The sequence below is a fragment of the Dermacentor albipictus genome, chromosome 1 (genome assembly GCF_038994185.2).
Source record: "Dermacentor albipictus isolate Rhodes 1998 colony chromosome 1, USDA_Dalb.pri_finalv2, whole genome shotgun sequence".
NCBI lineage: Eukaryota > Metazoa > Arthropoda > Arachnida > Ixodida > Ixodidae > Dermacentor > Dermacentor albipictus.
In genome coordinates this window covers 178,713,936-178,730,782 of record NC_091821.1, presented here as the reverse complement: position 1 = coordinate 178,730,782, position 16,847 = coordinate 178,713,936, and the positions used below count along the sequence as shown (strand labels likewise).

Sequence of the window (16,847 nt, the reverse complement as noted above, 5' to 3'; positions counted from 1 at the left end):
ATCTTGAACTTCAGTCCACCTACTGACATTTAACAATCTGCGTCAAATTCAGGACACTTCAACAAGTAATGGTCGACGTCACCAGGAGCTTCGCAGTGCACGCACGACGATGGCGCGCTCAGGTCCTGTCTTGCACCGCCACGCCTAAGTTTGCGCGCTGACCCTGTATGGATGCGTTAAAAAGGGCACGCCTTCAATTCTAAGGCACTTAACAAAAATGAAAGCAACAGTGCAGTGTGCTTCGTAGGTGCCCGCAGAAATAACCTTTTGCGGCGCAACGCCGCTGCTGAACTCACTCCCTGCATCAAGATCTGCCGGCACGGGGAAGAATACACTGTGAGCTCGGACTGGAGCGGCTCATACACGCAGCTAACGGCAGACATGCTGGTTAAAAATGCCGTTAATTCTTGCGCATTCATAGACGTCATAGACAAATCTAGCTGAGGCGAATCCGTGCAAAATGAGAACGAGCAAAGCAACTTGTTAATAATAATAATGATATCAATAATAATAATATGCGCCGCCATGAAGTGCTGCGGCAAACGTGTTACAACAGGTGAACAATTCAGTAATGAGGCCGCAGTGTTTTTCTTCTTGTTCTTGGCATTCTGAAGATCTACAAGCACTGACATTTAATATAACCAAGTTGTAGCATGCATTTATGGAATACTTTCCAACTAAAAGTGGATCATCATCTAACAGCAGCTAGGAACGTGGTGCCCCACGGTATAGGGTGTCCCAGATAACGTTAGCCAAGCTGTCGAACAAAAAAAAAAGAATAGAGAGAGATAGATTTGAAAAGCACAGTGCAAGATACGCTTTTGAGCCCTACGGTGTTCGGTCGTCAGACCTCTGACGACCAAACACCGTAGCCACAGAACTTATGACTGTATCTCACACCGTTATATTTTATTGTTATTTTTTTCGTTGAACAGCTTGGCACGGTACATTTTTTGCTTGTTGTGTGAACATATATAGAGCAACAGATACAGGAGCAAGCTGAAATGTGCAGTAATGCTAATTTTATTTTAAAGCGAAGCTTTCTTTGCCTCTTCCTTTGACTTTCCTACTGCTGCTGCTGCTGCTGCTGCTGTCTGGTACGCCGCGTCGGAGGGTGATTCAGAGCGTGTGTGTACATGACAGGAGCGCGGCAGAGAGGAAAGGCGACACGAGAAACTCGTTTGGACCTTTGCAACGCGTCGAATGTGCACAATGCCCTCTGGTGCTCCATGGGCGTCGCCACATTCGCCTCTTGAGAGCTGTGATTGCAGAAACTGCAGCGCCTACATTTCTACTAACGTGCAAGCCCAGAGGGAAGCTATAGCAGGATACAAAGTTAAAGAACAGCAGTTGGCAACCAAGGCACACGGACCGCGTGGGGTTGTGTTACTCCGTTAACCAATCACAGAAGTAAACGAAGTCGTCGTCATGTGAAGCTTTCAAAATGGCGTCGTACTTGATACCTCCGTGGCGTCTGCTGTTCTTGAAGGGTCTTTTCATCGGCGGAAGCGATTAGGTGTGCAAGAGACAGGGACAAAGTGTATGGAGTCTGAGCATTTCACCCTTCAAAAGTCCACGGTACAGTTCATTTCACTGCTGAGTCCGTTTTACTCATGAAACTTCAATGCCAACTGAAGTGAAACTTGACAGTAAATAGTTGCATCGAAGCAAGCGTTTTATGTCAGTTTAATAAAGAATTAGGCTTTCACCATTCCGCTATAATAGATGAGTAAAAACTACCTAATTTAGATAACAGGGAAAGTTTGAAGTACGAACTATTTGCAGCCTTGCGGAGGAACAGTGGCTAGCGGTTATGAGGGCGTGGGCGGGGCTTCACTGCAGACTTGAGCTGTATCCAACTATAGATAGAATGGTAGGGTGGAGGAAAGAGCGGAGGCAGATAACGGGTAGCACCGACGCAGTCGCGAAACGAGTGCATAACAGCCTTGCCACTCTGTGCCATCTGAGGCAATGAATATGCTCAACCCTCTCAGAGGTTATCAAGTATGGCGCACAACAACGTTTCAAGCAAACGTGCACCTCCCCCCGAGTGTTCTGTGTACCACGTAGAGAAACACCGGAGGTGCAGGCAAGGTAACGTTTAACTTCAGCTCACCACTCTCGCATTGGGCTAAAGGCTGAAGAAATTAAACATAAGCCGTCAACATCGCCGCTAATTATCGTCAATCAGAGCAAACAGCTCAGCAAGCTTCGCTTACATCGATTCCCACAGTGCGTGCGATCCACATATTTCCCTTTTTTTTGGGGAGGGGGGGGGGGGAGGTTACTTGGCTTTTGTGCCATCGCCCAAGCTACGGGCGATGATGTTTTGTTGAGCATTAAACAACGCAACCTGCATACAGCCTGCGTACGACCTGTACTCCGATGACTTAATTAAAATCCTTGTATGTGACTCCATACTTGTTCTACCAGCTTGATATAGACACAAATCATGACATAAGAGAGAGTGCACAAGCGAGATAAAACGTAACGGAGTAATATAACCTCGCAATAAGATACGATGGCTTAATTCATTAGCCTCTAAACAAACTAACAAACAAACGCAAAAACGCAGTTACGAAGTTGAATATCCCTTGCTTTTAAAAATGCAGTATAACAAGGCAGTCGTATAGATAAAAAGAAGTACAAAAACACCAATGAACCAGCACGCGGCATTGGGTGTCACGTGCACTGTCAGGTGGTACGTATAAGTGAATCGTAAGGACGGTCAACGAGCCACGTGCCAGCTTGTCAGCCCGATTCCGAAGTTCCATTGTTTATATTTTTTCTCTGGCTTTTTTTTCTCGTTGTCGTTGGCTAGTTTGTACGTCCTACATAGTTTTGCAAGGCTGAAGTTCTTCACGAGGACCCCGTAACACCAGAGGGCTTCTCCTCCCCACTCACTTACAGGGCCTACGTCACCAATGTAAAGTACCGCATCGAACAGTTCCTCCACCCATGACTTGCTCACTCTTATCCCTGAGCCCTTTCAACAAACAGTACGCCGTATTCACAAGAAGCTCTTACGCGAGAATTGTTCGCAAGAGAAAAGTTTAGCCAATCTCGATGCTGGACATATCATTAGCGAAGGCGGCACTGCCGATGGCAAAGAACACGAATAAAACGCTTTGCGAATTGGGCCCCATATTATCTATCACTTTGTTGCGAAAACAATGCATCCCGTTGCCTTCAACGAACCGGTCAGATACATTTTTCATGGCACGCACCGGCAGTAAAGTTAAGCCATGGCTGATGGCAGCTCGGGATATCACAAATGATGTGACATTTTGCAGTTTAAATATTCGCACAATGCAACGTCGACAGCAGCAGAACTTGCGACTCTTGGAGGTGCACTCAAGTACGTGCTCCAGCAGCCACCGAATCGGTGGGCCATTTTCTGCGATTACAAAGCAGCCCTACAAACTCTGCAGTTTGCCTTACGTCATGGGTTACACGAGCAGCTAGTGTACGAAAAGGCACGCTCATAATCACGCGCTCGATAAAGGCCACGACATTGTATTTCAATGGTTGCCAAGCCATTGCGGAATTGTCGGCAAGGACAGCGCAGATGAAGCGGCGCGTTCGGCTCACCAAAAACATCAGCGGGTTCCTATATACCACTTTCAAGAACTGATGCTGCGCGACAACTTCAATCACTTACTCACCACACCACACTTCTATATACGATGGAATTCACCGGGTTTCACCAACTCACGCTTGCACTCTCTCGACCCTAACTTGCGACTTCGCCTGCCACCTGGACTCTCCTGTCGCGAAACAACTTTACTGTGTCGCATGTGGTTGAACGACGCATTTACAAATTTATATTCATTCCTAATTGGGATGGCCAACAGTGCGGCGTGCAACTTGTGCGGGTGCGATGAGACTCTAGAGCACCTTCTGTGTCACTGCCCATCCTTTGACACTCAACGACGTACTTTACAAGCGAAACTCAACCTGCTAGACAATAGAGCGCTCTCAGAAGAAAAGGTTCTTGGACCATGGCCTATGCGTTCTTGCATGCAAAAGGCCCCAAAAGCCCTTCTGCGTTTCTTGAAGGACACTGGATTGTGTGAATGCTTGTGACAGCGGAAATTCCTCTGCGACTGACTGTGAATGACTGACTATTGTTTTTTTTTTCTCCCCTTGTCCGTTGTTTCCTTTTCCCCCTCCATAAGTGTAGGGTAGCCAACCGGGCACGCCCTTGGTTAACCTCCCTACCTTTCCCTCTGCGTTTCTCTCTCGCGCTCTCTCTTGCCTGACAGTGCCTTAATACAATGCATACACTGTGGTGGGAGAGAGTGCACCACAGTTGTCTTCCCCTGGGCAGCGTTTAGTGTATCCGTGCTGTTTGCTTTTGAGCGCTACGGAAGGATACAGAACCGGCTCGGTCAGTGAGCCCTCGTCCTTCTGTGGCGCCGCGCCTTCTGTACAGAGACTGGGAAGATCCTCACATTGTGACGCATAATACCACTTTGTTTCGATATTCCCAGCGTTCCGTTTCACCACCGAACCGTGCCAAGCAACAATATGACATCAGCCTATCAGTAACTATCAGACTATCAGTTGTGGCAGCGCGGAAGCGGCATTTTCCCATTTCTGTGTAGAACGCTTGAGCGGCGCGCTGCGAGGCTAAGAAAGCGATGTTGTTGCATTGCTGCTCGGCATGAGAGACGACGCTTGAAAGAAGCCGCAGCCCGTGCAGTGTACTCGAGCGCTCTAGAGAGCAGTGTGAACGTATATGCCACACACGCGGCCTGTGATTCAGCAAGGGTACGCATGCTATGGGTTCCGACAAGTTTCCTTGGCGGAATAATCCGACATCAGCACTCGGCTCGAGAAAGCCGTAAGAAAGGTGCATGTCACACCATACCTAGCTTGAAGAAGACAAGTCCACTTGTTGACACGTTGGCTCCTGCTTTCACCTTGTTCTCGTTTTGCTCACCATACCTATAGCTGTTAGACGCAGACCTCGAATAAAAGGCTCAAACATTCTCGCAGTGATTAAAAGTCGTAAACCATCGTCATAAGGCGAACAGGTCTTTAAGCCTTGCAATATGACGATTCTTCAGACACGCGTGTACCATCATGGAAGGCATTGGAAAGAGGAGGAACTGGAAAGAAAGGCTCAGCTGTTCGAACGGGGTGGATGTGCGACATCCGCCAGAACTAAAGGGCCCTGCAGTGCGCGACTCACCGGGGGTGGCAGGAGGTCCCTGCCGATGGAGCCCAGCTCACTAGCCGGGTAGTCCATCTGCGCCATGCCAGCGGCGGCGGCGGCAGCTTCCTGGGCCTTGTCCATGGCAGCGATTGTGTGTGTGTGATGTCGCACCTGCAGCGAACCGACTGGAGCTGGCCGAGGCGGCGGGGGCCCGTGACGCCGTCCAAAGTAGGACAGTGCACTCGCAGCCAGCCAACCAGGTTGAACGCCGCCCGCGAGAGCGCGACCCGAGGAAAGCCCCATTTTGTGCCTTCCCTCGCCGCCGCGGCGCGCCTCGGCGCCTTTGTGGGCCCACGACACCGTATGTCCGGCTTCGCCGGCGCGGACACGCACAGCGCGGTGGCTGACAGCATGGAGCGCACGCCGAGCGACCCTCGCCCCGCCGCCGACGCACGACGCGAGGAAGCCAAGGAACCCCGCACGCCCCAAGAGCAGCCGCGAATGCAGCGTGCATTGCGCCGCCGAGGACTTCCGAAAACGCAGCACCAGCAGGGCAAGGCGCTCGCGAACGCGTGCCGACCGAGTCTTTCAGTGTCGCAAGAGAATCCGTGTCCCACGCGGCTCGTTTCGCAGGCCGGATGCGGCAATTTCATTCACGCAACCTCTTGCTCGCCATACTTTTCTGTTTGTCTCCTAAGCGGAGAGTGAACTCTAAAATTTACGTAACTTAGGAAACAGCCAAACGGCGCACCAAATCATAGTGAGTGCGAGCAACAACCGTGCATTATAGTGCTCGAACATGCAGACGTATCCGTAAGCATGAACCATGCCCTAAACGGAGCCAACCCAGGTTGCAACAAGGGGGAGGAGTAGGAGGTTTCGACTCCACCGAAACCATCACTGCGGTGACGTGCTATTAAGCACAACTTACATATATGTGCTTACAATTATATGTGAAAATGTAAATGTATAATATATTTACAGTATTATGTCAGCGATGTCAAACCCTCTCCCGAAAATAATTCCTTTATACGGCCCGGGATCCAACTAGGCGGCTGTAATGATGCCGGTCAAATCGTGCAGTGTACTCTCCAGACACCACTATAACGGAGCGTCATAGCAACATGTCTCGATGCGCCCGAAGACACCGCGTGCAAGTTATGGTCATTCCAATGGCATTTAATAGTTCCAATATATTTCCAAAAGCGGTGCGTCAGGCCTTCATGAGGTCCAGAGGTACAGACGTAGCTTACAAGGTCGACCCCAGGCGACGCCGCTGTTCTCTGTTGACGATCTCTATACGGAGTGATTCGAGCAAAGAATCTGCATCTTGCGACTGCATCTTGTCTGTGACACCCCACCCTGAAGGCTCAAAACCCGGGCTGCAGTCATATTGGAAGCTTCGCGTGCACGCACCGACGGCGTGCTCGAACGAGCGCAGAGCCGTGAATGTTTTGTTTCTTGCCGGAAGTGCTTAATATACGCGCTGACGACCTGCATGCGCCTTTTTCGATGCCCGCGCTTACGTGGACGGTGAATGCGTTTACATTATCACCGGCTTCTATAGCTAAACGTTTTGTTATGATCATGTGTTATAGAGTTGCTCTATAACCTCAGGTGTTAGTAAAAAAATTAGTTACTTATCCAGACGTGCATAAAATTTGGAATCTGTTGTGCGCGATTTCTTATATCTCTGTATAGCATACGTGTGATTTCGTGTTGCTTAAATCTGCCCAGCTACCGAACGGCCAGTCCCAAGCCAGGATAAAAGAACGGTGGGCGGAAACCTCTGCTAAAAGGACGGCCGGAAAGCCTTTGACATATCGTCTATGTTTGTTTCTCGCTCTCCGTCTCCGAGGTGAGTCCTCACTTGAATTAGCTGAGTCATGCCTCAAGTGACGCGCAGTCCTATAATTTATTTACTTTATTTATTTCCAATACTGTTAAGCCTTTACGGGCTGTTACAGAGTGGGAGAACATTTTAAACACATTTAGACAAAAAGCACTTCCAGCCTCTGCTGAAACATTTCCGCTGAGTGGCATCCTGTGAACACATTGGCATCGAATCTGTTCCATTCAACAATGGTTCGAATGAGACAAGCATTTTTTTGGCTTGTTCTTACACGCACGGCGTAGTGCCCGTTTGAGCTGGATAATGTTCCGCGTTGCCCAATGATTCTTTTTTTTTCTAAGCGCTTTGTCCTTTGGGGTACAAAACGCAATAAGCAGTCTTGTACGGTATCATGGATTGTAAAAAAGTATGTTATGGTTATAGCTCCCCGAGCAAGCTCACTTTTTTTTCAGCCTTAGTTGATTTCATTCATTGCTGAAAACATGACGAGATGACGACGAGAGATATCCGCCATGAAGAGTAGATGGATCGGTGCTCTTCGCTTTCAAGAAATAGGATGGAAGGAGACAAAGCAAAGGAACGAGGGGAATGATTCAATACCTTTCATATCAGCATAAGCGAAGACGGGAAGTAGGAAGCACCCTGTCATGAGTCAGCGACGCATATGACATAGAAATTCAAAAGCTTGGGCGGAAAAATCCACAGAATGTTGGTAGTGATGCGCGCGAAATTACACACGTCACCAGTTACGCCCCGCAAACTGGAAACAAACCGAGCAGAAAAAAAAAAGCATTTCGGAACCATACGGGCCATGCGGGAGTCTGAATGTCGCAAGTTTGAGTGGACTTGAACGGGCTCATTGAACCCAACAGTAAAGAAGGCATGAGAGGAAGTCAATGAGGAAACGGCTATAGGGGAGAACGAACAGAGGGTCAAGATAGTTGTCGTGTTACTTTCGGCTTGACAACGGCTAATTTGTTCTGCACAGAGAAGCAAGAGCACTTCTCCTTATCACTTTAGAAAAGGGAGGATGGGATGTATACAGTGACTGCGTATGCAATGGGGTCTCCCCAAGTATCTGGATGACTGTCACTACAGGTACACGGCTCGGCAGCACAGTGAGGAAAAAGTGAACGTCCGCTACCCAACTATTCACCTCCCCAACCGCCAACCCTTTCCGCCGCACTTTGTGGCCTTAACGTGTCCCGATGCTTGACTTTATTCGCCAAGAACTTTCGACGGTGGAGACTTGCTGCTGCGTGGTTATATAGGAGCACATGGTAGCGCTCTAGTAACGACTTTCGACTAGCCTCACTCTGCAAGGTAGCCACCACGATCGAAACTCGCTTACGAGTGCGCAACACCTGATCGTGCTCGTGGTTGGCGACGACAAAAACACTGCCTCTGCTTTCTGGACTGTTCGCTAAACCCATTCGTAAAGTCATGCTTCAGCAACCAAGTCATCAAATCAGGCACGTTCGCAGATATCTTTTCGGGGCGGCGGGGGGGGGGGGGGGGGGCAAACCCAGGTAACTTTTCCATGAAAATGAGGGGGAGGAGATACTTTTACTAGAGGAAATGTTAATAATGCCCACCATTCGCCATGAAGACGCGTAAACCCGCAAAAGAGAATTAAAATAACGTGTATTTCACAGGTACGCCTGTGAGAGGTACCCACATTAGCACAGTATAGAAGTGGCTATGTCAGGCGGCTCGAATGATAACTGTAGAAGCGTCATTCAAAACGCGCGGAATTATTCTCCACTTCCGGCAGCGTTTTCTCTACTTCCTTTTTAAATAAAAAGATGTTGATCCATAAATATTTTCACAAAGAATTTTCGCTTTTCCTCCCTGTCTGGTTGTTGCCTTGGCTCTCTCCCTTAGTAGATCGCTTAATTTCTCAACACCTAGCGACTCTTGTTTGCAGTTGCCAATTTTGCACGAAAAGTGCTGTACAATTAGGGTACCCGCCGTGGTTGCTCAGTGGCTATGGTGTTGGGCTGCTGAGGTCGCGGGATCGTATCCCGGTCACGGCGGCCGCATTTCGATGGGGGCGAAAACACCGGTGTACTTAAGGTGCACGTTAAAGAACCCGAGATGGTCGAAATTTCTGGAGTCCCCCACTACGGCGTGCCTCATAATCAGAAAGTGGTTTTGGCACGTAAAACCCCATAATTTATTTTTTTTTACTAAATGAATATAATGAAAAACAAATAGAAATTCCCGAAGTAAAATTATGACTTGTACGCGTTCTTTCTAGCCTAAAATTGACTCCTAGAGCTGTTTATGATTTGTATTTAATTATATTGTTTTAGTGCCATTATTATTACGCGTACGTTGTTATGAAATGTTGCGCTGGCGTTCCATGCTGATGCGAAGTGACGTATGTTAACGAATGATGCCCTGTGTAGGGCAGTAACTAGGGATGTGTTTAATTTCAAGGTTTTGTCAAAGTGTATTATGACAATGTTGTGTTTAATATGATGGTTTTGTGAAAGTGTTTGACCATGTGAACAAAATGTGTGTGCCTCTGCTGCTGTCTTTGCCAGTATGGGAGCAAAGCACTTCCTCAAGCCATCCATGAATGGCTTTTCCCTTCGCCTCCCATCACATGTGTACGTGATAAACGAATAAATAATCAATTAATCAATCAACTCCTGCGCAAGCCCGTGCGCATGCGCGAAAAAAAAAGAAGAGAGAGGCGCGCGATTGGCTGCGCCAGTAGTGACGTAGCTGCTCTCCGTCGCAGCTCAGCGCGCGCGCAACAGTTTCTCTCCAGCTCCGAGATTAATAGGCCACGCATCATACGAACTCCTGAGGAGCAGGCAGCTTTCGATCAGCAGCGCCGCGAGCAGAACCGGCAAATTTTTTTTTCAGGAGCATTTTTTTTTTCTTTGCCTTGGTGACTCACACTACATGTCCGACACTTACCAAACTTTATTGGCGATTTTTTAACGCGAAGCTTTCTTTGCGAACCCTCCCGTACTTGCCCAGCCGTGTCTGCTTGGGTGCTTCTGCTGCTGTCTTGCGGAAAAGCCTACACTAAAAAAAATGAAATTGAATTAATGGCCCCGAGTGATGGCGGGCCCCAACAACTGTTCCCCCGGCCAAGCAGCCCGGTGCTCACCACTGGGCCACAATCTCGCCTATACCTCCATAATGGCAACGCCAACTAACTCTTTCAGATGATCGCCACGTGTGGCACATTGTGTAGCATGGGTGCGCGCTTGCCAGTGTCCTTTAGGCCAAAGACGCAGGAATGAAACGGGCAAATTTATAAAATTTGAGCGACCGCCTCACGATAACTTCGCTTCGCATATATTCCAAGATGTGCCCACCGTGGTGGCTTTTGGCGTTGTCCATGATAAGCCCGAGGGCGTGGGGTCAAATCCCGCCCACGGCGGCCTCGTTTAGATGGGGGTGAAAGGCAAGAACGCCCGTGCATTTGGGTGCACGTTAAAGAGCCCCGAGTGGCCAAATTAATCCATAATTCCCCGCTACAGCGTGTCTCATAATCGTATGGTGGTTTTCGCACGCAAAAGCGTCAACTTAGCTCCAAGATGTACGTTGGACCTGTACAATGTGCCTTTACATGCAGCACACAGGCTGCAGTAAACATGGAACAAGAGATACTTACAACTTGTTTTTATATCGCGGCGAGTTTTTTCAGCGCCTTCACTGCTATCGATATTGCCTGCTTCAAGATCTTAAATGAATAAACTTGATCAAAGCAAGTACCTTTCTGGTATGTGACATTTTTGGTATATGGCGCAAGTACTTTCGCAATATATTTTTGCATGTATTTTTGCAATCTTGCACCACCCAGCCTTTCAATAGCTTTAAAACACTTCCGCGAACATAGATTCTTTTTCCGTAAAATTTGATCGAACATTACGTGAAGTCGTAGAATAAGCCCAAATTCGTAAACTTTACGGAAAATTCGGGACAGTTGGCAGATACGTGTTTAAGGTCTATGTTCACGTATTCACTGGCTTCAGTTTTGCGATTACACGCCCCTAAAGTTATCAATTAAAAGTTTATTAGCCAGTTCAGCTAATCCCTTCATTAGTGATTATTACATAGATTCTAATGTATTCTCTTTCTTTATCACCTTGTGGAGGCCGCTATTTTGTTTTTTTTCTAAAAGGGCTCATATAGGACTGTCCGACCCAAGTTTCACTGAATGACCTGAAGATTAGTTGCAAGCTAAAGTATTGGTTTGTTCTTCAGGTATATAGCGTTTCATGTAATAGAAAATCCGCGCTGACGACGCGTCCATCCTGTTATGATAAAAACTTGCATGCGATGCCTGGCAATTTCACACGCAGAGATGGGAACGGTTGCCTGAGAGTTTTAAAACAGAGTGAAAGTACAGTCAGACATAAATTTACACAAAGTAAAACAATCGCGATCGATGTTTACTTCGGTATAATGGCGCAGCTCGGGCCAATGTACGAGCTATTTCTTCTCTTACTACTCAAAATAACTTTCTTTGATTGAAAGGCTGCCCCGCCGGGGCCGGAATCGAATCCGCGACCTTGAGCTCAGCAGAGCAACGCCATACCCACTGGACTACCGCGGAGGATTTTTGGCGTTCAACAAATCGCAATGTTCAATGGCTGGTTAACGAAGTTCCACTAATTATCATATTATTTATTCACTGCAGATACGCGTATTTAGAATGCTGGCTTGAAGCCGTGCCGTAATAAAGCCTATATCGCAAAACTTCACTCTAGACATCCGTCCCCAAACAAAGGGAGCCGAAGGGCTCGATTTTTTTCCCGCTATATTTGAAAGCAAATTGGCTCCCACCGGCGGCAAGTTGTCTTTTCGTTCACTTTAATTTACCTTTTTCATATTATTTCGGCGTATCAGTTAAAAAACAACACATTTAATTATTACATTGGCCTTATGTGGTTCTATTTAACAAGAAATCGACGTCCTCGGTTCCCCTCATTCTTCTCGCTCATCGCATAGCAAAGGTTTCGACTTTTGCAGCCCTGATGTCGTGTGGCGCCACACGAAGGTTCGTTGGCCAGTTTCCCGCTCCAGAGTTGCACGCGTACTAGCTATATGCGACGCCTGTAGTTAAGAGTTAAGTCCGTTGGCTTCATGTGGCCGTCCCCAAAATGTGCCATATGGGAAATGCACTGGCGCTCCACATAGTACATAGTACTGTTCCGAAGTGTCCGAGGGTGCTTTTTTGGATGTAAGATCAATAGGGCGTGACCAGTACTTCAGTGCAACCCTCAGAATGCGTTTCCACTCCACTCTCGAAAACGTGGAACCCATGTAGACCCTTTTTCTGAATCACGAGTGTGTTTCTATGCAGTATACACTGGTCCAACTATAAGGCGACAGCCGTGATATTCAAATCGAGACGAAGTGCGATAATGCGTTGTCAGGAATCGAAGGCTCAATCAGGCTACAGGGACCCTCGGTAACCAGTCATAGGGATGAGGACGACCAAGCTGCAGGGGTGAAAGACTTTCATTCTGTGACACCTTCTGACTTATTTCCCCGCTGCCAGGAACAACGCTGGGAGCTTCATGGCATAATGGCGCTGCACGGCCTCTCGCCGACCGTCCCCGTTTCCTGCGGGCGGTGCCTTCGTCGTCCTAATGGCACTGATACGGCAGTCCTCGGACCATCGGTGTAACGACGTTCGACGTTTCGCCGCTCGTGGAGTACACAAGCGACGGCTATAGCTCTGTCGTCCTTGAGGACTGTAGTCCCCGAGATGCAACTCCGTGTAACGGTGCTTGTTTATATACAGCGCGTGCATGGTTGCGTCCACGAGAGCGACGTCTACATTTTCCACCTCATAAAACGTGCAAACAGTGCACATATAAGCGCTGGTTCAAACTGACTGCGCCGCCATTACATTCGCGTTGCGGGGAAGCCACCTTTACAAGGGGGGGGGGGGGCAGATGCAGCCGTGTGTTGCCTCACGTTTATGTGTTATTCGTTACATTTCGTGTTGCTCACTTTCAGCTTTTCACTTCCACGAGTATGTTAATCCTCCGAGAAGACTCTACCATCTTCAAAATTTTTTTATTGGTCTTTTGCTTCATCCTGGTTACTATTTGGTCGTCGGATTACACGTGCCATGTTCTATAAAAGCCATGCTGTCTTTCAATAAAAATTCAGTTGCTAGTACCACCCTGTGTTGTCGTCTCCCTCCGTCGATCTGTGTCCGTAGCGGTTTTTTATTCACAATGTCTCACCAAGTGACCTGCAACTTCACCTTGCTAAAGAGTTCCATTATTTTCTTCATAAAACAAGCGGTGAATTTTGGTATTTCTTAGTTAGGGCGAAAACATCGGTTCAATTTTAAAAGCACGGTCGTCACTACAGCCTGTTGTGCCATCACCACAAGCCCGCATTCCGAATCTGCAAGATGCAGAATCTATCCTGCGAGCGCCCTAATTCTCCCTTCACAAGTCAAGATGCTGAGCCGTCAGGCAGCGGGATCCTGCGGGAGAAGCCTCGGCGAGCAGCAGATTTGGACGTGTCCGCGAGTACCAGACAGCCCGGCGCCGCACCTCCTCTTGCATGGAGGTCACCACGCGCGCGAACTTTGAACCGGGTGGCCAGCGCGGTCGCTGGTTGGACCCCTCGGACGACCGTCGTGTGCTGACTTTGTATTGGGCCGTTTGAGTGACAATGGTTCTCGGGGATTATAAAAGCAGCGACGCGCTGCCTGAAAAACAGGATCCGCCGACCCACCGGGAGACAGTGTCGCTCCCGACTGGGGTGAGATGTGTCACGCGTTTTCGCCGGACGTCGCCGTGCGAGAACAGTCGCGTTTGTTGTGAGCACTCGGCCCCAGTGCCGACCCGTTCATGTCCTGTATGATAACCTGTATATAATGTATAAAGTCCCTTTTGTTATTCTCATCGACGCCAGGCTCGGAGTCTTCGCTACCAACGCTCTGTCACAAAACGGGTGACGAGCGCTACGGGACCACAAAGTCGTAATCGTGGTGCAGCGGTGCAAGTTCGTAACAAGCCTGAAACGTGATGAGCGGGGAGGATGTTAGTTGCGAGCCAATGGCAAATCACTTAATAAAGGCCCTGAAAAAAAAAAGGAAAGTTTTCTACGTATGGCAAGCGACGTCAGATGAGCATTCTTTCTTTTAATGGGCGCGCTTTCGTAGCGTGAGTTTGAGGTGGTGATGAACCATGCTGCTTTGTTTTGTACTGAATGGAGCAGGCGCGCAAAGTTTTCATGACGAGGTTTCCATGCGAATGATGCGTATCCCAATGGGGCTCTGATTAAGGTGGTTTACGCGCGTATATATTCTTGTATCCATATTCGCGAGATATAAACGTTGTTTTAAAATATCATGTGATTTTAGAGCTTTAGTAGTAATATATACTGCGTTATTATTCCAGCTTAGATCAAAGTTAAAGAAGGCTCACAGGTGCTCAAACGAAGAAAGGGTTTCACTATTGACCCCATTAATTGTGTACTGGTTAGCACATTTGACCGAAGCTAAAGTAAATTTTAGATGCTTATATAATCTTTTGCTCATCAAGTTTCATCTGCCATGTCTTACACCATTCTGTTAGCTTTTATTAGATCAGATTGTTAAGAACGGACATCCGAATCGCTAGTTATTTACCCATAAATGATGCAATCGTCAGCAAACAACCGCGCTGGTGAAGTTATGTAGGAGGTGATATCATTAATGTAAATTAAAAAGAGCAACGGCCCTAGTACGGTGCCTTGGAGAACTCCAGGTTTATCTCGCGAACGGTTTGAAGTGTAATCATTTAGCTTCACTGGAATCTGTTAAAAAATTTCTTCAATCCATCGCGTCGTCTTATAGTCAAGTTGTAAAGATAACCAATTTTAAGTCGTAGGCGTTCCCGTAAGTAGGCGCCAACTACGGTAACCCAGTGGGCGTTGCGCTGCTGACCGCGAGGTCGTGGGTTCGATTCCGCGGCCACGTCGACCGCATTCCGATGGAGGCGGAATGCACAAAACGCTCATGTACCATGCTTTGGGTGCAAGTTAAAGAATTTCAGGTCGTCGGAATTAATTCGGAGTGCCTCATAATCCGATCGTGGTTTTCTCCAGTAAAGCACCCATTTATTCTTCTTTTTTTTTCTCTCTTTACGTTGCAGGTGTTGTAGTAATCACTGCACCTTAGTTGAAACCCCGTATACTATAGTGTGCCTATAGTTTCCTGGCTGCTATACTTCGTTGCAATAGCTCTCCACTAAGAGTTCGACGCGAAGGTGTTTGTTGTGATTGGGGCGCTCCATCGCTTTAATATACATTATAAGGTGCTTTTTATCTTTTAGACTACATAACGTTTTCAAAAATATCACCTGTGGCAGATCATCATCATCAGCCTGGTTACGCCCACTGCAGGGCAAAGGCCTCTCCCATACTTCTCCAACAACTCCGGTCATGTACTAATTGTGGCCATGCCGTGCCTGCAAACTTCTTAATCTCATCCGCCCACCTAACTTTCTGCCGCCCCCTGCTACGCTTCCCTTCCCTTGGGATCCAGTCCGTAACCCTTAATGACCATCGGTTATCTTCCCTCCTCATTACATGTCCTGCCCATGCCCATTTCTTTTTCTTGATTTCAACTAAGATGTCATTAACTCGCGTTTGTTCCCTCACCCAATCTGCTCTTTTCTTATCCCTTAACATTACACCTATCATTCTTCTTTCCATAGCTCGTTGCGTCGTCCTCAATTTGAGTAGAACCCTTTTCGTTAGCCTCCAGGTTTCTGCCCCGTAAACCTGGAGGCTAACGAAAAGGGTTCTACTCAAATTGAGGACAGATATTGGCTTGAGGACAGATAATTGGCAGATAGCATAATTCTAATCCTTTAACTGGATTGCTCAAATAAGCGAACGTAACTTGGACGAGAAATCGAAATGCATAGTATACTAACTAACAAGCATTCACTAGTTAACTTCTTAATTAATTACCTTACGGCACATATACCAATTTATGAAAAGTAGTGGGTTAGCTTACAAGGCGTACCAACTTAAATGTTTATGATCACGCCAGTTTCGAGATACTCATTCTCAAGTGCGCGATACCCGCCGTGGTTGCTCAGTGGCTATGGTGTAGGGCTGCTGAGCACGAGGTCGCGGGATCGAATCCCCTCCACGGCGGCCGCATTTTGATGGGGGCGAAAACAACCGTGTACTTAGATTTAGGTGCACGTTAAAGAACCCCAGGTGGTCGAAATGTCCGGAGTCCTCTGCTACGGCTTTCCTCATAATCAGAAAGTGGTTTTGGCTCGTAAAACCCCATAATTTTTTTTTCAAAGTGCGCGATAAAATACGTGGGCGTTTCAGCAAGTGATGCCGCTGCTTCTAAAAATCCTACTCAAGGACTTCAATTACGCTATTTGCCACAGGCACGTGCTTTTTAAAAATTCTGTATAGTCTAAAAAATTTCAGCAGAAACCATCTCAGTATGAATGTCGACGGTACTGCGATTAGCATTGAAGCAATGTAGCGACACACCGTATTGCCACCGCAGATACCAGTCGTGTGTGAGGCGTGTATGCAGCCGGGCTCTTCTCTCGCGTTCCCCTTTGGACACGGTGCGCCATCTGTCGGCGCCGCTACAAAGTTCGCGCGTGACGTAATAATAATATTTGGGGTTTTACGTGCCAAAACCACTTTCTGATTATGAGGCACGCCGTAGTGGAGGACTCCGGAAATTTTGACCACCTGGGGTTCTTTAACGTGCACCTAAATCTAAGCACACGGGTGTTTTCGCATTTCGCCCCCATCGAAATGCGGCCGCCGTGGCCGGGATTCGATCCCGCGACCTCGTGCTCAGCAGCCCAACAC

General features: G+C 47.8%; 1 protein-coding gene across 1 annotated transcript in view; it reads right to left on the bottom strand.

Moving 5' to 3' along the window:
- The window catches only part of Msr-110, a 68,642-nt gene extending 63,121 nt beyond the window's left edge, over positions 1–5,521 (bottom strand). The window contains exon 1 of the mRNA XM_070533997.1: positions 5,198–5,521. Coding sequence (XP_070390098.1) covers positions 5,198–5,464 — 267 coding nt within the window. The 5' untranslated portion in view covers positions 5,465–5,521. The remainder of the gene's footprint in view (positions 1–5,197) is intronic.
- Positions 5,522–16,847: the final 11,326 nt, after the last annotated feature.